Source organism: Gopherus flavomarginatus, chromosome 1, assembly GCF_025201925.1.
Source record: "Gopherus flavomarginatus isolate rGopFla2 chromosome 1, rGopFla2.mat.asm, whole genome shotgun sequence".
In the NCBI taxonomy this organism is placed as follows: Eukaryota; Metazoa; Chordata; order Testudines; family Testudinidae; genus Gopherus; species Gopherus flavomarginatus.
In genome coordinates this window covers 155,236,378-155,259,413 of record NC_066617.1, presented here as the reverse complement: position 1 = coordinate 155,259,413, position 23,036 = coordinate 155,236,378, and the positions used below count along the sequence as shown (strand labels likewise).

The following is a 23,036-nucleotide window of genomic DNA, read 5'->3' as shown; positions in this document are numbered from 1 at the left end:
AGTTTAGAGTTGCCCCTAAATTCCGGCATTTTCTTCCTTCAGACCCACTTACTGCACAAATTGATCTTCTTATGAATAGTTTTTCTATGTGTCTTCCATTTAAATTTTGAGAGTTTAACTTCAAGCATGTGGAGAAGGCATGCTGTATTTCTATACATTTCACAATGAGTGACATATATGGCACTTCATAAACATCATTACCACATTATTACAACTGGTATGCACATCAAAATAATACTGTTCATAAACCAAACTCTGCAATATAACTGTAGTAATAAAATATGTTTTAAAAGCACTTGTCACAAAAAATCCCATTAAACAATTTCTACATGGATAAGAATGGTCATTAAAATGATTCACAGGATTTTATAATATTTACAGTACAGTGTACTATACTAAGAAAGTTCACATGGAATTTCTAAAAGAGCGTTATGAGAAGGAAGGAGAGGACAGAAGCACTAAAGTAACAGAAAGTATAACCTACCAAATATGTTGGTGGAATGTCCTTTCCTGGCAATGGGTTTGAGTTCATTATGCCCCCATCCATACTGCCGGTAATTTTCCCAGGCATGTTTCATCATCTGAGGAAGGGAAATATTTGATTCAGTTAATATGGATTACTCAGACGATGCAGTTTTATAATCTAGTGCTTATCTGAACATTCTATGCCTCAAACTCACCACAGCATATTGACAGTTATTCTATTTCTATCAGTTACAATAGGCAGAGTATATAGTACAAACAGTCTTTGACCTAAAAAAGTTTTGAGAGTATCTAAAATACTCCAGTAAAGAGGAGTGATGCATTGTACATGCTACAGCAGTGTCAAAGGACATAAAACTGTGCTCTTTTAACCAGGAGTTATTGAGAGCACAAACAGTAACTTAGGTCAATTTAATTTCAGTGGGAGCTATTAGGTGCTCAGTCTTTCTGAAATTCAGGCTGCTGATTTCAGTGCCTATATATGGCACAATATCCATTTTTAAAAATCTTGGCCTAAATCTAACTTGCCTAAGCAATAACACGACCACAATCTACAAATATCGGAAGGGTGTACATTTCCAGGAGAGCAAGGAGGAATTATTTAGGGCTTACCAACAGAGCAAGTTACTATGTGGCAAGGTAGGGCACACCATGCCTACAGCACACCAGTTTGCCACGCAAAATGAGAGGAGGTTGCCACAGGTTCCAAAAGTTGGCTTCCCAGTAGGAAAACACTTGAGAAACACGGCTAGAAAATATTCTGTAGGGGACAACCCTGCATTGACCCATGGGAAGTGGATTAGATGATCTAATACTGTTGGACTTATCCATCTTTAGCTCCATGATACATATATTAAAAAACATATGAATAATACACCAAAGGTGAAGAGAGAAGAGCTCCAAAAGGCCTGCCATTTCATTACAGTTCACAATTTGTGTTAGACATTCTGGTAATTCTTTGTAGAGCACTAATAGACACACAGTGCTGTACAGTAGATGAACTGTGCCAAGCAAACAGCAGATCCATGACTTAATAATAAAAATAATACTTAGCATTTTATTTATACAGCACTTTACACATTCCAACTGACATAAATGCCCAACAGCCAATTAATAATCATAACATTTATATAAAGTAAGTTGGTAAGTAACACTATCTCTTTTTAAAGATAAGGAAACACAAAGAGTAAGTCAATGTGTAAATTTCTCTAACAACCCCTTTTAAAAGCATCAAGAAGCAACATACAAATGAACTCAGTTTTCTGCACTCATGTATAAAATTGGTTTTATCTACTTAAGATGGAACACACATCCTTTTTATTGTGTCCCCCTCTCTCCGTGGGTTTGTAATTCCTTCTTTAAATATTACTTGCTCTACCATTTAACAAAGAGCAAGCTTTGTTCTCATATGAGTTGGGAATTTCTAAAGTGTCTAAGTAACTCAGTAATTATTTAACAGACATTTTCAAAAATCTCACCCATAATATATAGCACTAAACACTCTTATTAATTATTTATATTGTGGTAGCACATAGGGGCCCCTCTGTATTGAGCATCAAGTATGTCTGTTTCCTTTACTTTCCTAGGAGGGTGGGTAGTGGAGTAACCACAGGAACACACATCTCAAAGAACCACAGCTACTGGTGAGTAACTCTTTCTTCCTCTTCAAGTAGCACCCCTGTAGATCAGGGGTTGGCAAACTTTTTGTGTGGCGGGTCATGAATGTTCCTGAAATTGGGGCTGGGGTACAGGAGGGGGTGAGGGTTCTGACTGGAGGTGCGGGGCTGGGAATGAGGGATTTGGGGTGTAAGAGGATGCTCCAGGCTGGGACTGAGGGGTTTGGATGGCAGGAGGGGGATCAGGGTTGGGGCACAGGGGAGGGTGAGATGCAGGCTCTGGGGTGGGGCCAGAAATGAGGAGTTCAGTGTGCGGATGGGGGCTCTGGATTGGGGCAGGGGGCGTGAGGACTTCAGCTGGAGATGCAGGCTCTGGGGTGGGGCTGGGACTGAGGGGTTTGGAGGGTGGGAGGAGGATCAGGGCTGGGGTAGGGCGTTGGGGCATCGGAGGGGGTCAGTGGTGTAGGCTCTGGGCGGCACTTACCTCAAGCAACTCCCCAAAGCAGCGGCATGTCCCTCCTCCGGCTCCTACACAGAGGTGCAGCCAGGCGGATCTGCGCACTGCCATGTCTGCAGGTGCCACCTCTGCAGCTCCCATTGACTGAAGTTCCCGGCCAATGGGAGCTTCAGGGGTAGCGCCTGCAGACGGAGCAGTGCGTGGAGCCCCCTGGCTGCCTCTAAACATAGGAGTCAGAGTGGGGACATGCTGCTGCTTCAGGAGCTATGGAACGAGCACATGGAGCGGACCCCAACCTCGCTCCTCAGCTGGAGCGTGGGAGCAGGGCAAGCCCCAGACCCCGCTCCCCAGAGGGAGCTTGAGGGCCGGATTAAATTGGCTGTCAGGCTGGATATGGCCTCTGCTGTAGACACTCCACTTCAGGTGACTCCTGAGCAGTATCCTCACAGGCAGGAAACAGCTTTGGAATCAAGTCCAAAACTGAAGACAGTACAGCAGAACCAAGCGCCACATCAGATCTTGTGGTGTGGACCAAGACATAAGTGGTGACACCAGTGGTTGAACCTTTTCCATTTCTGAAGGTAAGTAATTTGAGTTAACTCCCATCTACTGTTCAGTAATACTTGTTGTACTCCTATCAAACAGGATGATTCTAATTCTGTGAACCATCTAGAACAGGGGGTCTTAAAACTGGAGGTTGTGACCCCTCAGGGGGTCATGAGGTTATTACACGGGGGTTGTGAGCTGTCAAGACTCCACCCCCAAACCCTACTTTGCCTCCAGCATTTATAATGGTGTTTATTATTAAAAAATGCGGTTTTAACGTATAAAGGGTGGGTCACACTCAGAGGCTTGCTGTGTGAAGGGGTCACTTCTATACAAGTTTGAGAACCACTGATCTAGAGCCAGGTCTGGAGGCTGAGGGCTCCCAGGATGGGATGAAGTACCCAAGCTGCATTCTGGGAGAGAAGATGAGGGACAGTCGGAAGCATAAATGCCAATTTGACACATAGGTGAAGCAGGTAAGAATACCAAGCTTGCCTCAGCCAGGTCAGTACTGCAAGGATAACCCTGGCCTTGTGATGTCTGATCTTGATCATCATTCTTAGAATTAGTGGAGTTGAAGGGAATGTGTAAAACTGGCCCTTCATCCAAGGAAGGAGAAAAGCATCTCTCACAGAGAGGCAATGTAGACCTTCTCTTGTTGCTGAATGTGTTGAACAGATCCACCTGAGGAAGACCCCATCTTTGGAATATCCCATGAAGAATTTGAGAGTCCAACTCCCACTCGTAGTCCTGGGAGAAGTGCCTGCAGAGCATATCTGACATTCTAGCCGTGACATTCTAGGCTCAAGGAAAGTGAATTGCTGAGATATGAATCTGGTAAGTTATACACCCGTTTCATAACTGTATAGCTTCAGTGCACAGGGAGGGGGATCTTGCTCCTCCCTGTCTGTTGATGTATAACATGCAAGCCATTTTGTCCATCATGACCCTGACTGATTTGCTGTTGATGAGGGTAGGAACTGAAGGCAAGCATACCTGACTGCCCGAAGCTCCAACAGGTTGATGTGAAGACTGGTTTCCTAAGGTGACCATCTTCCCTGAGTTGTGAGGGTATTGAGGTATACTCCCCATCCTAACATGAATCTATTGTTACATAGTTATTGTTAGGACTGGGTAGATGAAAAGGATGCCAGTGGAGACATTGCATTGATCCTTTCACCAGTCCAAGAAGTTCTTTATCTGAAAGGGAACTGTAACCGGTTTGTCCAAGCTGTGTCTGGTTGAGGAACAGGTCCTCCTGAACCAGCCCTGAAAGCAGCGGAGGTGTAATCTTGTGTGTTTGGTCATGAATATGCAAGCTGTTATATGACTGTCATAAATATAAAGGGAAGAGTAACAACCTTTATGTATGCAGTAACATCAGATCCCTCCTGGCCAGAGGTACAGAATCACTTACCTGTAAGAGGTTGATCAATTCAATTAACCTAGTTGGCATCTGACCAGTAGGATCAATGAGGAAAGAAGATACTTTCAAATCGGGGGGGGGGAGGTTTTGTTTATGCTCTTTATTTTTGTTCTCTCTCAGGACAAAGAGAGAGACCAAGGAGGTAACCCAGCCCCTACTGAAATAATAAATCTAAAATTACAAAAACTGTAAGTAATAGCAAGGAAATGTATTAGATTATCTTTTGTTTTAGCTTGTGAATTTTAACTATGCTAAGAGGGAGGTTTATTCCTGTTTTGTAACTTTGAAGTTGAGCCTAGAGGGGAATCCTCTGTGTTTTAAATCTTTTTATTACACTGTAAAATTACCTTCCATCCTGATTTTAAAGAGGTGCTTGGGAGGATATTTTGGGGGAGAATGGGATAGGGCTCCAAATGGCCCCTTCCTGAATGTTTGTTTAAATCCCTTGGTGCTGGCAGCAATACCATCCAAGGACAAGGAAAGGAATTTGTGCCTTGGGGAAGTTTTTAACCTAAGCTGGTGGAATATAAGCTTAGAGGGTCTTTCATGTGGGTTCCCACATCTGTACCCCAGAGTTCAGAGTGGGGAGGGAACCCTGACAATGACCCATGAGCTACAAACAGTTCCTTATTTCCTTGAATTGAATTGACCAGATTTGAAAGAGTAATGAATCTCTCAGTGGGAAGGAAGGCCCTGGCTGCCAACAAATCCAAATATGCCCCTATGACCTGTACTCTCTGTACAGGGGCTAATTTCAACTTATTGCTGTTTAGCTAGAGACCCAGCTTAAAATACTACAGTTACCAACAGACTGATACTATGGGTCAGAACTGACACTATGTAATTTATTTCAAACCCTAGTCAACATTCTAATTGCTACATATTGCAATGATTAATGTCTGTCCAGTTTGAAATGTAGATCTGATCATATATTTAAAATAGCTCTAGTTCCATCCTACACTGTTGCTTGCTCACGGTTATGGTGTCCATGAAAACTTTTTCTTCCTGGTCCTCGTTCAAGACAGTAGACAGTAGCCTAATGAACTCCTTTCAGCAACAAGATCTGGAGTACTCTTTGCAGCATATAGATGCAATTACTTGTTTTGTTTTGACTAAAATCAGTGTAGAAACTCCATATTCTATTATTGAAGTGCTAATAGAACAATGAGAACACCTTTTCCACCAAGAAAAAATGGTTACCCACCCTTTTTGTAACTGCTGTTCTTCGAGATGTGTTGCTCATATCTATTCCAGTTAGGTGTGTGCACACATCGTGTACACGGCTGTGGAAAAACTTTGAGAGAATCAAACTTTGAGAGAATCAAACTTTTCCCTAGAAGCTATCCATCAGGCCGGCTGTGGAGCCCCCTGGAGTGGCGCCGGTATGGCGCTCTATATACAACCCAGCTGGCCTGACCACCCTTCAGTTCTTTCTTGCCGGCTACTCCGACAGAGGGGAAGGTGAGGAGAATGGAATAGATATGAGCAACACATCCCGAAGAACAACAGTTACAAAAAGAGTGAGTAACCGTTTTCTCTTCTTTGAGTGCTTGCTCATATCGAGTCCAGTTAGCTGACTTCCAAGCCTTACCTCCGAGGTGGGGTCAGAGTCAAGGTATTGCCTACCAAAGTACCGCTCTGCCGAAGGCCGCATCATCCTTAGATTGGTGGACAATGGCATAGTGCAACATGAAAGTATGCACTAAAGACCACGTTGAAGCCCTGCAGATCTCCTGGAGAGGTACATGGGCCAGCAAGGCTGTCGACGAGGCCTGCACCCTCGTGGAGTGAGCTGTGATGGCAGGCAGAGAAACCTTCACCAAGTCATAACAAGCGTAGATATATGCTGTAATCCAGGAGAAGATTCGCTAGAAAGATCCGCTCCACTATTGCAATGAACAACTGGGTTGTCTTGTGGAACAGCTTTGTATGGTCGATATAGAAATCGAATGCACTCCTGACATCCAGCAAATGCAGCTGTTGTTCGCTAGGACTGTTGTATTTGGATAGAAGACTGGCAGGGAGATGTCCTGGCTAACATGGAAACGAGACATCACTTTGGGAAGGAAAGCCAGATGAGGTCTAAGTTGCACCTTGTCTTTATGAAAGATAGTGTACGGAGGTTCAGAGGTGAGGGCCCATAGTTCAGACATGCGTCATGCTGATGTGATAGCCACCAGAAAGGTAACCTTCCAAGAGATGTAGAGAAGTGAACAAGATGCTAACAGCTCAAAGGGAGGGCCCATGAGGCGGGAGATGACTAGGTTGAGATCCCAGGCCAGAATACAGGGCTTCATCGAGTGATGTATCTTTTCCAGACCTTTCAGGAAACAAACCAATGATGGTGTGCACTAACACCAGAAGCTTGGAATCGCCCAGGTGAAACGCCGAGAAGGCCGCGAGATGGACTTTGAGAGAATCAAATGCAGAGGCTGGTCTTTCAGGTAAAGAAGTTAGTCCAAGATACCAGGGATGGGAGCCTGGAGTGGAAGCATCTGCCTTTAGGTGCACCAGCTAGAGAACCTCTACCATTTCACCCTGTATGTAGCTCTAGTAGATGGCTTGCGGCTCTCCAGAATCACCCGTCTCACCAGGTCAGAACAGGTGAATTCTGCCTGGTTCAGCCATGGATTCTCCAGGCCATGAAGTGGAGAAACTGAAGGTCTGGGTGAAGAACATGACAGTGGTTCTGTGAAATGAGATCAGGGTGAGAGGTAGCCATATCGGTGACTGGACCGATAAGTCCATGAGGGTGGGGTACCAGCACTGGCGAGGCCAAGCTGGGGCCACCAGTATGATGTCTGCCTTTTCCCTGCAGACTTTGAGAAGCACTTTGTGGATGAGCAGGAATGCCGCGAAGGAGTATAGCAGCTGACCTGACCATGGAATCATGAATGCATCTGAGATCAAGCCTGCACTGTGGCTCCTGAAGGATCCAAAGTTTGGGCACTTCCTGTTGGACCATGTGGCAAACAGGTCAATTCAGGGAGACCCCCGGCTGCGGAAGATGGAGTTGATGATGTCTGGGCGAATAGACCACTCGTGCATGAGGAAACGTCTGCTAAAGCTGTCCACCAGCATGTTCTGAATGCCCAGCAAATGAGAGACCTGGAGAAGAATGGAGTGGGCTAGACAAAATTCCCACAGTAGGAGGACTTCCTGACAGAGAGGAGACAATCGGGCTCTGCCTTGCCTGTTTATATAAAACATGACTGTGTTATTGTCCTTCAATACTGCTACACAGTGGCCCTGAAAGAGGGACAGAAAAGCTTGGCGGGCGAGACAGATTGCCCTGAGTTCGTTGATATTGATATGTAGAGCCAGTTCCTCTACCTGCCATAAGCTCTGAGTTGTCAGGCTTCCAAGATGCACTCCCAAGCCCAACGCGGACATGTCTGTTACCAAAGTCAAAGTGGGTTGGGGAGGGTGGAAAGGAACCTACCATGCGGAGTTCCAGCCACCACCACAGGGAATTGAGGGTGTGTCTCGGGATGGTCAGCATCATGTCCAAGCTATCGTGGCCCGGGTTATACACAGAGACGAGCCACGCTTGCAAGGGTCTGAGTCGTAACCTGGAGTGTTGAACCACGTAAGTGCAGGATGCCTAGCAGTCTGAGACACTGCCTCACCGTAGTGGTGGGGAAGCTGCAAAGGGTGCTGACTATCTGCAAGAGGGCCAGGTGATGAATCTCTGGCAGGAATGCTCTCACTTGATTTGCATCCAGAACTGCTCCAATGAATTCTATTCTTTGAGTTGAGTGAATACGGATTTGCTGAAGTTGAGAATGATATCTAAATGTTCGAATGTGTCTCTGACCATTTACACCTGCAATTCCACCTGCTGATGGGAGTGGCCCTGAAGGAGCCAGTTGTCCAGATAAGGGTAGACATACACGTGGTGGTGGCGGAGAAAAGCTGCTACAACCACCATGCATTTGGTGAAGACGCGAGGAGCTGTGCACAGCCCGAATGGGAGGGCTGTGAACTGATAATGCACCTTGTTCACCACAAAGTGGAGGAACCATCTGTGAGCCAGGGTGATACATATGTGAAAATAAGCATCCTTCATATCGAGGGCAGCGTACCAGTCTCCCAGGTCTAGGGAAGGGATGATTGTGCTCAGGGACACCATGCGGAACTTCAAGCTGACTATGAACTTACTGAGCTCCCACAGATCCAGGATGGGCCTGAGGCCCCCTTTCACTTTGGGGACATAGAGTAGTGCCACGATCGAGGACGATGTCGAAACGGGGACCGGTGCCATGAGCAGGATCAGGAGCGGTGCCATGAGTGGGAATGGTGCTGTGTTGGGGAGCAGTGCCGCGAGGTAGAGCAGTGCTGTGAAGTAGAGCGGCGCCGGGATGAGGCGCAGTGCCATGATGCAGAGCGGTACTGCTGCATAGAGTGGTGCCAGTTCTTCGAGTGACATTTGGAGAGTGCAGGCTGAGGCCGGTGCTGAAATGTGAAAATAAGCGTCCTTCATATCGAGGGTGGTGTACCAGTCTCCCGGATCTAGGGAACGGATGATTGTGCTCAGGGAGACCATGCGGAACTTCAAGGCGACTATTAACTTGTTGAGCTCCCGCAGATCCAGGATGGGCCTGAGGCCCCCCTTCACTCTGGGGAGGAGAAAGTATCGAGGAGAGAAACCCTTGTCTTTCAGCTCCTAGAGGGACCTCCTTCACCACTCCTAGAGTGAGGAGAGTCTGGACCTCCTGGACGAGAAGTTGCTCATGAGAAAGGTCCCTGAAGAGGGACAGGCAAAGGGGATGGGAAGGCGGGGAGAAGCAAAAGTAGATAGAATATTCTGCTTCTACCATGTGGAGCAGCCACCAGTCCCACGTAATAAGGGACCATGCACGGTAGAAGCGGCATAGATGGTTCAGGAAAGGAGGATGAATGGCCGGGTTGTGGACTGGTAATCCATCCTCATGCACACCTTCAAAAGGGACATTTAGGGCCCGGAGGGGGTCTGGAATGGCCCTGGCGCTGCCCAGAGGGAGGACACGACGGCTTGCAATGACAATATCTGTTTCTCCTACAGGAGAAGTCCTGTCTGAGCCTAGGGGGGAAAGACCACCGCTGGGTGGTCTGTGGTTTAAAGGGCTTCTTTTGGGTCACTGGAGTGTGCATGCCGAGGGACTTAATTGTGTTCCGGGAGTCCTTTAGGCTATGCAGTCTGGAATTTGTTTGGTCAACAAATAGGCCCTGGCCATCAAAGAGAAGGTCCTATATTGTTTGCTGAACCTCTGGGGGAAGACCAGAGGATTGGAACCAGGCATTGCAATCCCGGACGCCAGAGTATGCGCCGCCAAGTCCGCAGCATCCAGGAAGTCTTGGAGGGAAGTCCGAGTGACAGCTCTGCCCTCCTCAGCAACGGCCCCACCTCCGCTCATGACTCAGAGTGGAGAAGCTCTTTAAATTTTGAGATTGAAGACCACAAGTTATAGTTGTATCTACTCAGGATCACAAGTTGATTAGCGATCCTCAGAGAGAGACCCCCCCATGGAATAAACTTTCCTTCCAAACAAATCAAGCTGTTTAGCGTCTCCTGATTTGGGTACAGAGGCCTGCCTCTCTTTTTCATTCACCACCTCCGCCACAAGAGAGCATGGGGGAGGGGAGGTGAAGAGATACTCATATCCCTTAGTGGGAACAAAGTATTTGCGCTCAGCCCCTTTGGCAAAAGGGGGAATGGAGGCAGGCATTTGCCAAATAGTCCTGGCGTTGGACTGAATAGTCCTTATAGCTGGTAAGGCCACCCTAGAGGGCCCCTCTGGTGCCAGAATGTCCACTAGAGGGTTCTCTTCTTCGACCACTTCCTACACCTGGAGGTTCATATTCAAGGCCACTCATCAGAGGAGTTCCTGCAGGGCCCTGTAGTCCATGGGTGGTGGCCCAGACGTGGAAGTACCCGCCACTACCTCGTCAGGGAATTACAAGGAAGAAGCCACAGTCAGGACCAGTTCCATTGCGGCCTCTTGATCCTCAGGGACAGGGTCCTCATGAGTACTGGGTGCAGCCTCCACAGGCAGATGTGGGACTGGGTCCAGGTTTTGTGGTGGGTCCTGGGGTAGGCGACTGAGGGTTGCCTCGGGGAGGCGAGATCCTGAATGGGAAAGTGGAGACGCCAGGAGGGATGCCCTGGGCCTTATGGTACACCCAAGGGGTCCAGAATTGCCACTGGGGTGCCGAAGCGTCCTGCGTTAGGCTCCTCGGCCCTGATCTGGGCACCTCACATGCCCCCAATGCCCTGCCGGATCTGAGGAGAGGACAATCTCGAGCAGGACAGCCAAGTGGGAGTGGTGCGGGACTGCACCAGGGAGGCATCCTCCTCTGACAGATGGGATAGATGCCACGAAGGGTAGCAGGGTCTTGACGTTGATCGGTACCATGGTGCAGGGTGGTGCCGCTGCGGGGAGCCATGGTGGGATGTGGAGCAGTTCTGCGAAGTAGAGTGGTGTCACAACATGAAGCCTCACCAAGGTGGGGAGCAGTGCCGGGGTCAAGAGCCGTGCCATGATCAAGGACAATGTCGAAGCAGGGACTGGTACCGTGAACGGGAACGGTGCTGTGTTGGGGAGCGGTGCTGCAAGGTAGAGGTAGAGTGGGATGGGGCACAGTACTGCAATGTAGAGCAGTACCTCTGCATAGAGTGGTGCCAGTACTTTGAGCAATGCCCGGAGGGTGCGGGCTGAGGCCGGTGCCGAGAGCTGTGCCGTGAGGTCACAGAGCGGGACCTGGACCTTGAGTGGGACTATGACCTATCCACCAACAAACACCTCAAGAGAAAGCAGTGCCGAGGGTCGGGGCTGCAAGACCAGTGCCACGAGTCGGACCAGTGCCATATGTCAGACCGGCACGGGGCATAGGTGCGATGCCAGGACTCAGAGCAGCGCTGGGACTCCGAACAGTGCAGAGAACCTGGTCGGGGGGCAAATGGTCCGAACATGGCCGGCTTGCCTCTGGACAGTGCCGTGCCTCAAGGGAAGGGAGGCCTCAAAGATGGAGACTTGGGCGCCATCCTCTCAATAAGCCCTCTAGCGGCTTCAGAGGTGTCCAGAGTGGAAGGCATCATGACCTCCCCCACATGCAGCCACGGTGAATCCAGGAGTGTGGGGCTTCCTGGGGAGCCAAAGGCCTGCGACGATTGTGCTTGGACCAAGAGTCTGTCGGCGATAGGCCTGTTCCCTGCACTGTCCCCTTGTAGGGTTGCAGAGTCTGTGGCAGGCCACTGGGGGGACTTCCACTTGGCTTGTTTCTTACGGGCAGCCGGTGAATGAGAGCAGTGCCGGGGAGAATGCTTCTGCTGCCTGGGGGACCGGTGGCCCCTATGTTGGCGTGCCCAGTCCTTTCTTGGTACCGCATATGGCACCACAGGAGGAGCGCTCTGTACCGAGGTGCTCAGGTCCGGGTCCTGCTGCGGGCAGAGGGCTGACTCCATAAGGAGTTGCTTTAGGTGAATGTCCCTCTCTTTCTTGGTGTGAGGCTTGAAAGCCTTGCAGATCTTGCACTTGTCCAATTGATGGGCTTCTCCCAGACACTGGAGGCAGGAGTCGCGGGAGTCACCCATGGGCATAGGCTTAGCGCAGGAACTACAGGGTTTGAAGCCCTGGGACAGCATGCCCCGAAGCCCTGCGGGGTGCGTGTTGGAGGGGAAGCCCCCCCAACCACTAAAGACTACAATTAACAATTAAGTGAGAACTCTTAATTAACAATGGGTAACTATATGCAAAGATTAGCAGAAGAGCTAGGGATAAATGGGACACTTGCAAGCAAGAGACCACTGTTCCAACAACCGTCACTGGTGGTAAGAAGGAAATGAAGGGGAGTCGGGCCGGCAGGGTCGTATATAGAGCACCATATCAGCGCCACTCCAGGGTAGCTGCTAGGGAAAAGTTAAATAGTAAAAATCTTAAAAATATCTTTGAAAATAGACATACCTTTAAATATACAGAAAATATTTTAAAGATCAGAGTAGTAAACTCCAGATTGTGCCTGATACAATTTATATTAAAGCAAGAACAAAACTAAATAGAACTACGTGAGTGTCAAAATTTGCCAAAATAAGTAAAATTTTAAAAAAAGAGAAATGCTGACATAACAGGACATAGGAGAACAAACAGAACATAACAAAATGCCTTTAGACAATCATAACAGCAACAATATTTTATTTTAACTTTTTTGAGAGATTGGGACTCAAGAACTGGGACAACCACTTCTTTTGGTCAGACCAACAATTTTGAAATCTTAAGTGCTCATGAACAAGTGATCAGAAAAGAGTTTCTCACACTAAATGGGATCATGAAGTGCTAGAATATTCTTTACTGTTCAAAAATATTGATCTATTTTGCTGTGTCCCTTATGTTACTGCCCCTAATTTAATTCAATAACTGAAGACCTGAATCTAAAGCCCAGTGAAGACAATGTAAGTCTCTAAATTTATTTCAATGGTTTTTAGAACAAGTCCCAATATTGTAACTAGTCTAAAATTACCTACACAGAACATATCACTAATGTGAAATGAAAATCTACATAATTCAAAACACTTCTCCTCCTCTAAAGTGGTATGCAACCATTCACCATCCAATGTTCAAAAGTTTCTGTACTACTTTAACATTCCATTTGTATCATATAGTAATTACATAACTTCTTCCCAAAGGTAGATTTATAGAGTATATTACTGCTCATCCTGAAAAGCAAGCAAAGGTTTTAAAAAACAGATACGTCTTTCCAAAGAGCTTAAAGTCTCCCTCTGAACATGAAATAGGGAATAAGCCATTATACAGTACGCAAGAGAGACAGTGGTTTGAACAATGCTCAGGAGTCGTGTTTCCTGCAGCGGTAAGTTTTGTTCAGTCAATATCTTGCTGTGGTTCCATTTATGGATATGAAGGATTTCTAAAAAACGAGAGAGTCTGAAGAGACATAAGAAGAATAAAATGAAATTATTGTCCTACTTTCCTATGTGAAAGTGTCTTAGCGATAGATACAAGAAAGGGAAGAAAAAAAATCAAGGCAGTTTCTAAAAATCAAATGAGACAGCAATCTCCATTTTAAATATAATGAGCAAACAGAGTGGTACAAAAACAGTGGTTATGACTTCTGGGCTGAAATTTATCTATGGTGAGCAGCAAGGGAACAATTAGGAAATACATATAACTCATAGCACAGCAGCAGTCAAAGTGCAGCTCATGATGGCTCACATCTTTAATATGAAGGTACAGCATATGCCAATTCTACTCTTAGGATACAATGCTCTATCTTAATCCAAGAAGCCAGGCTCTGGGCTGTCCCTGAGCCATTAAACACTCTCCTGGGCGGGGCAGAGGTAAATTGGAATGTGTAGCCCTGGGAGAAGGTGTTGAGGACCCACTGGTCTGAGGTCAGCCACGACCACTCTGGAAGAAAAGCACACAACCGGTTGGAGAAGGGAAGCTTTATTATGGTTGGATCCCTGGTATGAACTGGTAAGTCGCCCCTGATCGTCCCGTCAAAATTGACGTTTCCCCACCTTTTTACCCTTGGAGTACCCAGGCTGGGGGCAGACTGGGACTGCCTCTGCAGGCGTATTTTATAGTCCCGTGACTATTTATAAGGGGGCTCATATTTAGAGTGGGTGGCCTAAGTGGGAACCTGCTGAGGCTTGAACTTGGTCCTGGCCAGAGCCCGGACATAGAGGCCAACTGTCTTAAGCATAGTGCAGGAATCTTTCAGGCTGTGCAATTTCATGTCCATCTGTTCTGCAAACAGGGCCTTGCCATTCAAAGGTAGGTCCTGCAAGTAGTTCTGCACCTACTGGACAGCCGACAGCAGGAGCCACAACACCCACCTTATGGACACCACAGACCTTGCAGCCATATCCGTAGTATCCGACACTGCCTGCAGGGTTGTCCTGGCAGCTGCTGTACCCTCCTCCACCAGAGCTTTGAAGTCCTTCTTGTCACGCTCCTGGAGGGAGTCCTGGAATTTGGGCACAGAGCCCCACAAATTGAACTCATACCAACCAGGAGAGCCTGATGGTTTGCCACCCTTAACTGGAAACTTGAGGACGAATAAAACTTTCTCCCAAGTAAGTCCAGCCTCCTTGAGTATTTATTTTTCGGAGTAGGGGCTGGTTGGCCCTGCCTCTCCCTATAGTTGACCGACTTGACCACCAGGGAGTTGGGGGCAGGGTGTGTGTACAGGTATTCATGCCCCTTGGCGAGCACAAAGTACTTCTGTTCTGCCCTCTTAAAGATGGGGGACAAGGAAGCTGGGGTTTGCCACAAGGCGTTTGAAATTTTTGCCACCCCTTCATGTAGTGGGATGGCCACCCTGCCCGGTACCAAGACCAATAGGATGTTGAAGAGGGAGTCCGACGGTTCCTCCACCTCCTCAACCTGAAGGCTGAGGCTCGATGCCACTCTTTTCAATAGTTTCTGGTGAGCTTTAGAGTCCTCATGCGGAACAGAAAGAGGAAGGACTGTAATCGCCTCATCAGGGGAAGATGAGGATGCGGGTGTGGTTCTCTGCGTACCCACCAATACCGGAGGTCCCACCACTTGGTCGCCCTCCTGGTGTGGAACCGAAGATGCACACCCCACCGATTCCTTTCTGGGAGGCTGGGAAAGGGAGGCAGATGGTCTTTCCGAGGTTCCGGCCACCAAGCGAGCCCTCACTGGCGGAGGCTGGGCTGGCGTATGACCTGCCGCTGTCCCTGGACTGGGAGAAGCAGTGACATCGGGAACAGTGCTGACCACGAGACCATGATCTGGATGTGGAGGAATGGTACCACTGGTAGCAGCTGCTCCACAATCGGCTCCAGAGCGAGACAAAGAATGGGAATGGTGTCAACACATGTATTGCAACGGGATACGGTAGCCTCTCAGAGATGAGGACCGTCTGTCTCGGTCTCGATGGGGCACACTCCCCTCATGAGGTCTGCGATCCCTTGAGGCAGAGCGGTGCCTGGAACCCTGTCAGCCAGAACCCAGCCAAACAACCTGGTGGGGGTCAATGGTGACCAGCATGGACTATGCACAGGATGGTCACTGAGCAGTGTACGAGGTCAGGAACATTCCCTTGACTGAGAATGGTACTAACCAGGCAGCAACTGCAGGGATCCAAGCGGTGGCTTGCCTCTGGACCAGGGAGCCAGCGGTGGCGGTGCCCCTGGTACCAGTAGAGACATAACATCCCGGGCCGCTTGCAGGGCCTCCAGCGTGGAGGGCAACCGGACATCCGGGAAAGCCTGCGTTGAATGGGCCAGGCTACTCCACTCAACCTGAGTCGGAGGCCTGGAGGCCGATGGGGACCGAGAACTGTCCAAAGTTGGTCCAGTCTGTCCCCTGGTCTTGCTCTGGTGCCTCGGCGGAGAAGACCTCTTCTTAGCTTTCTTGGCGTGCCCTGCGGTGCTGACTGGTGGAAGGCAGCAAAGGGTCGCCGCACACCGACACCACGATACCCGATGCTGACTCGGAGCAGTGCACCGGAATCGGGGTCAACACTGACTCCATCAGAGTGGCTTGGAGCCAAATGTCCCGTTCCTTCTTGGTCTGAGGCTTGAAAGATCTGCAAATCTTGCAGCTATCGCTGAGACAGGTTTCCCCCAGATAGCATAAACAGTCCACATGTGGGTCACTCACTGGCATCGGCCGTCTGCAAGTGTCACATGACTTAAAGCTTGGGGCATGGGGCATGCCCCGACCCAGGCACACTAAACTAAAGTGACACTAATCTAAATTACTTTAACTACAGGTACTACTAACTATGAATGAACAAGAGTTCAAGAGGAAAGCTGCAGACAAGATGGAGAAGAGCAGTTCCGATGCACCTTCACCGGCGGCAAGAAGGAACTGACGGTGGGGGGAGCGCACAGCGCTCCTTATACCGCTCCATAGAGGCGCCACTCCAGGGGTTGCTAGGGATGCTCCCCTACAGGTACTGCTAGGGGAAAAACTTCCAGCACCAGTGCATGTGGCGAGCATGCACACCTATTGTGGAATACACATGAGCAATCCCTCGAAGAAGAAGGTGTGCAAATTTAAAATGATTCCTTCTCCTGTGCTGTCTCTATAGATATATGTCTTTATTCATTTTCACATTTAAAAAATGAGAAAAAGGAAAATTACTGAACTGTGAGCTCAACACTTCATTTTAAATGAGGACAAAGCCCAGAAAAGCAAGTTACAGAATATATACAGAGTAGCGTAAAATACTAGCAAAACACTAGTAATAATATACAGGGTTGTTTCTTTATAAAAGCCAGTGTCCTAAAATTTAAAACAAAGATGAGCAACATTTAAGTACCTACATAGTGAACAGAATGTTGATAATACAGGTCACTTCAGTCTAGCAGACAAAGATCTAGCAAGAGCCAATGGCGGGAAGACAAATTCTGACTAGAAGTAAATTGCACATGTTAACAGTGAAGATAATTAACCATTGGAACAACTTACCAAGGGTTATGGGAGATTCTCTGTCACTAGAAATTTTGAAATCAATTTTATGCTGAAAGATATGCTCTAGTTCAAACAAATTAATTCAGGGAATTCATATGGCCTGTATTACAAGCAGGGCAGTTTAGATTATTACAGTGGTCCCTTCCAGCCTTATAATCTATGAATCTATGATTGGGAGGAAAAAATTTAAACAGAAAAATGCAAGCAACAACTGGGAATTGTTTAAGATTATATTACTAGACTCCGAAACCCTACAATTCCACTATTACAAATTGATGCTGATTTGGTTAAAAAAATCACCATGGTTAAGAAAGTGAAACCAGCAATGAAAAATGTGTATAAAAAATGGGGGAAAGGGAAAGTTGATAGCAATGACTGTGAATAAGAGGCTATGAAATATAGATAACTAATAAGAAAAACTAAAGATATCAGTGAAATATCTATAGTAGCTAAAGTTTACAATAAAAGGAAGTATTAAAATATATCAGAGACAAAAGAAATCCCAGTACAATAACTCCGCACTTAACGTCGTCTCGCTTAATGTCATTTCGATCTTACATCCTTGCTCAGTTACAGAACATGCTCCATTTAAAGTTGTGCAATGCTTCGCTATAACGTCATTTGGCTTCCTGCTTTGTCCACAGCTGCCAGCCCCCTTATAAGCCTCTTATGCCCGCCCCCGCCCCACACTTCTCGCCCACCAGCAGACCCCACGGAACAGTGCCTTCCCCCTCCTCCCCCCCACCTCCTGCCTGCAGCAATCAGCTAGCTTGCGATGTTCAGGAGGGAGGGGGGAGGAGCAAAGACTCGGAGTGCAGGCTCCCCCTCCCTCCCAAATGCCACAAACCAGCTGATTGCCATGGGCAGGAGGCAGGGGAGGGAGAGGGGAGCCTGCACACTGACTCCTTGCTCCTCCCCAGGGCTGCCCGGCGGGGGGGCAATAGGCGCAATTTGCCCCAGGCCCCGGGCTCCGCAGGGGCCCCCATGAGTCCTTCACTCGTTCAGGGGCCCCAGAAAACCCTTGCGGGGCCGGGACCCGGAGCTTCTTCCGCTCCCAGTCTTCGCTGGCGGGGGAGTCCTTCCGTTCCGGGGCGGAAGGACCCCCCACCATCGCATTACCGCCGAAGCGGGACCTGCCGCCGAAGTGCAACCCGGTCTTCGGCGGCAATTCGGCGGCGGGGGGGCCCTTCCATTCAGGGACTCGCTGCTGAAGTGCCCCGAAGACCTGCGGTGGGGGTCCCCCACCACCGAATTACCGCCGAAGAGTGGGCTACACTTCGGCGGCGGGTCCCACTTCAGCAGTAATGCACCGGCGGGGGGCCCCCGCCGCAGGTCTTCGGGGCACTTCAGCGGCGGGTCCCAGAATGGAAGGCCCCCCCCGCCGCCGAACAGGGCCGGCTCTAGACATTTCGCCGCGCGGAGGGCCCCCTGCCGCTTGCCGGTCCCACGGCTCTGGTGGATCTCCCGCAGGCATGGCTGCGGAGGGTCCGCTGGTCCCGCGGCTCCGGTGGACCCTCCGCAGGCACGCCTGCAGGAGGTCCACCGGAACCGCCTGCCGCCGATGGCCCCAGGCCCCCGGAATCCTCTAGGCGGTCCTGCTCCTCCCTCCTACCCCCTGAACGTCGCAAGCCAGTTGATTGCCATGGGCAGGAGGGAGGGGGGAGCAGTGAGGACGTGGCGCACCTTCCCCCTCCCTCTCACCTCCTGCCCGTGGCAATCAGCTGACTTGTGGTGTTCAGGAGGCAGGGGAGGGAGGGGGAGGAGTGTGGATGCCACGTGCAGAGTAAAGGGGAGGAGAGGAGGTGGGTTAAGGGTGCAGGCTTGGGGGAAGGGGTGACGTAACTGGGCTGCAGGTTGCGCCCCCCCCCCCCCCCCCGGTGCTTGCAGAATAGGGGAAGATGCCGCTGCTGCTGCGCAACATGCTTCTCTTACCCTACAGTGGGCTGTGCCTGTGTGGGGTAAGGCAGGGGCACTTCCCAACTATAGTACTGTACTGTATAGCAAAAAAAAATTCCCTGGAACCTAACCCCCCTATTTACATTCATTCTTATGGGGAAATTGGATTAGCTTAACATTGTTTCACTTAAAGTCGCATTTTTCAGAAACATAACCACGGTTCAGTGAGGAGCCACTGTAATCTGCTACTGAATTCAGATGGTAAAATTTTCAATAAAGAAGCAGAAAAGGTAGATGTGTTCCATAAACATTTCAGTTCTGTATTTGGAAAGAAGCTGGATATGTATTCATATATTTCAGTGATAATTAAACACTTTCTATTCCAACAATATTTAGACAGGATGTTAAACAGTATCTCCTAAATGACAACATTTTAAAATCTGTAAAGCTACGTCACTTTCCCCTAAATTTTAAAGGAGTTGGCCAAGTAGCTCTCTGAACCATAAAGTTGAGTTTTAACATAATTTAGAACAGTGAAATGGAAAAAAGAGAAATGGAAAAAAACTAATGTTGTAGCCATATTTTAAAAGGGTAAATGGGATGACTTGGGAAAGCACAGGCTGATTAATTTGACATTGATCATGAGCAAAATCATGGAAAGGCTGTTATTGTACTCAGTCAATAAAGGATAGTAACATAATTAATGCCAGTCAACATGGTTTTATGAAAATAGATGTAAAACAAAATTTATACCCTTTTTACATAAGTTTACAAGTTCGATAAACAAACCTAGTTGTCCTGATATAATATACTTAGACTTCTGTAATGCATTTGAATTAGTATCACATGACAGTCTGATTAAAAACTGGTGCTATACTAAATCAATGTAGCACATATTAAATGGATTAAAGTCGGGTTAACTAACATCTCAAAGTAATTGTAATAAAATTCATCCTCCAATGGAGATATTCATAAACAAGGTCCCACTCTGATTTCTTATTGGCCCAATGCTCTTCAATATTTATAGATTTAATAGATTTTAAAACCCGAAAGCACCATTAAATCATCTCAGATAACCTTCTATATTTCACAGGTCTTTCAGTTTCATCCAATTATCCCTGTGTTCAGCCCAGTAACTTCTGTTTGACTGAATAATAATTTCCAGAAAGGCATCCAGTCTTGATGTCTTAGAGTATGTTTACACAGCTGGCCTGGGTCAGCTCACTCGGACTTGCTGGGTTTGGGCCGTGGGGCTGTAAAATTGCAGAGTAGATGTGCGGGCTTGGGCTGGAGATTCAGATCTGGGACTCCATGAGGGAAGAGGCTCCAAGAATCTGGGCTCCAGCTTGAGACCAAACATCTACCCTGCAATTATACACAGCTTGATTTGAAGACATTAAGACATGGACAATCCACCACTTTCCTTGGTAGCTTATTCCTGTGGTTAATCACTGTTAAAAATTTGAGCCTTATTTCTAATTTGAATTTGCCTGGCTTCAGCCTCCAGCCATTGGTTATTGTCATGCCTTTCTCCACTAGATTAAAGAGCCCTTTAGTTGCCAATATTTTCTTCCCATGAAGATATTTATACTCTGTAATAAAGTCACCTCTCACTTTTCTTTTTGACGAGCTAAACAGATGGATCTCCTTAAGTCTCAGAGGCTCATAGACTTCAAGGTCAGAAGGGATTGTCGTGCTCATCTACTCTGACCTCCCACACATTGCAGGCCACAGAACCTCACCCAGGCCTGAAATAGAACCCTAATCTCTGGGTGAGTTACTGAAGTCCTCAAATGATTGTTTAAAGACTTCATGTTACAAAGAATTCACCATTTTCATTAATTTAAACCTGCAAGTGACCTGTGCCCTATGCTGCAGAGAAAGGCAAAACCGCCCCAGGGTCTCTGCCAATCTGACTAGGGGAAAAATTCCTTCTCAACCCCAAATATGGCGATCAGTTAGACCCTGAGCATGTGGACAAGACCCGCCAGGCAGATACCCGGGAAAGAATTCTCTGTAGTAATTCAGAGCCCTCCTCATCGAGTGTCCTATCTCCAGCAGTTGGGGATTTTTGCTACTGCCAGTCACCAATGGGCCACATGCCATTGTAGGGAATCTCATCATATCACCCCCTCCATAAACTTATCAAGTTCAGTCTTGAAGCCAGTTAGGTTTTTTGCCCCCACTGCTCCTCTTGGAAGGCTGATCCAGAATATCACACCTCTGATGGTTAGAAACCTTTACCTAATTTCGAAAGTGTCTTGCATTGAGGTTTTTTCTCTAGCTCACAACTAATTTTTGTGGCTCTTCTCTGCACCATCTCTAACTTTTCAGTATCCTCTGTGATGTTCATCATTGCTGCAAGCAAGAATGAGAAAGTCAGGGGGACGCAGGTGACATTCTTATCCATCCTGCTGGCAGAGGATAAGGGCCCAAGCAGAGACAGACTCATCCTCAGATAAAATGCATGACTGCACAGATGGTGTTGACAGGAGGGCTTTGGCTTCCTTGACCATGGGATGCTGTTCCATGAAGGACTCCTGGGCAGAAATGGGGTCCACCTAAAGAAGGGGAAGAGCATATTGGGACACCGACTCGCCAACACAGCAAGACGGACTTTTAACTAGTTTAAAAGGGGGTGGATGACAAAAGCCCACAGATAACTATGCAAAGATGACCTTGACAGATTCCCAGAATTTGGGGAGCTGGGAGGAATGGAAAATTTCAATAGGGTCATATAAGCAACAAGAGGAAAATCATGGATGAATGCACTCAACTTCTCAGATGTGTATACACAAATGCGAGGTACTATGGAGGATAAACAGGAAGTACTAGAAGTCTTAGTACACAAGCTAAATTATGACTTAACTGATATCACAGAAACTTCATGGGATACATCTCATGACTAGATTATTGGTATAGAAGGTACACCTTGCTCAGGAAGAAAGTCTCTGGATGAAGACAAAAGGGATGGGGGGAAACAGGGGCAATGTCATTGCAGAGGTCTACCATAGACCACCAAATCAGGAGGTGGTGAGTCAGACATTTCTAGAACAAATAACAGAAATATCTAAAACACAAGACCAGGTAGTAATGGGGGACTAACTGTCCAGACATCTACTGGAATAATAATACAGCAAAACATGAAAATGTCCAATAAGTTCTTGAAATTTGTTGGAACAACTTTTTGTTTCAGAAGGTGGAAGACGTAATTAGGGGAAACGTCCATTTTATGCTTGATTCTGACTAAAAGGAAAGAATTGGTTGCGAATCTCAAGGTGGAAGGCAGCTTTGATGAAAGTGAATCATGAAATGATCGATTTCTTGAGTCTATGGAAGGGAAGGAGTGAAAGCAACAGAATAAGGACAACGGACTTCAAAAAAGCGGACTAACAAACCCAGAGAAGTGATAGGTGAGATCCCATGAGAAGAAAATCTAAAGTAAAAAAGGAGTGCAGAAAAGTTGGTTGTTTCTCACAGAAACAATATTAAAGGCACAACAGCAAACTATCCCAGTGCAAAGGAAAAACAGAAAGAATAGTAAAAGGCCAATATGGCTGCATCAGGACCTCTTTAATGACGTGAAAATCAAAAAGAATCCTACAGAAAGTGGAAACATGGACAAATTGCTAAGGATGAATACTAAAGAATAGCACAAGCATGTAGGGACAAAAATCAGAAAGGTTAATGCACAAAAAGAATTACATATGGCAAGGTACATAAAAGGCAATTAGAAGAGGTTCTATAAATACATTAGGAACATGAGAAAGATGGTACTCAGGCAAGGAATCAATATTCTATAGTGAAGGAGACTTGTCTATTGAACCTCATTTGATGGAGACTGTGTAGTGAAGGAGATAGGGGACTGTAGGAAGAAAAAGGTTTAATCATGAGATCACAGAGTTGAAGTCTTCCTGGAGAACTGGATTCTTTCTCTGCTTCTGTCACAAGGAACCTACGTGATGCTGGGCAAGTCACTTACAATTAGTGGCCACCTAGAAAAAGGTTGGTGTGTTTTCCTCATTTTCTGTGACCTCACTTTGAGACACCTGGGATCTGAAGTGCTGAGCACTCAGAGCTGCAAGTGAAGTGAATGGGAACTATGCTTTGAATGTATAAAGTGCTATAAAATACAAAGTAAAAAAAAAAAATCAAGTCCTAGAAGTCCT

General features: G+C 47.3%; 1 protein-coding gene across 1 annotated transcript in view; it reads right to left on the bottom strand.

The window, feature by feature from the left end:
* Positions 1–23,036, bottom strand: part of MAN1A2 (mannosidase alpha class 1A member 2) — a 310,617-nt gene that overhangs the window by 212,604 nt on the left and 74,977 nt on the right. Inside the window, exon 3 of the mRNA XM_050921239.1 lies at positions 485–581. Within this exon, the coding sequence (XP_050777196.1) occupies positions 485–581 (97 nt within the window). The remainder of the gene's footprint in view (positions 1–484; positions 582–23,036) is intronic.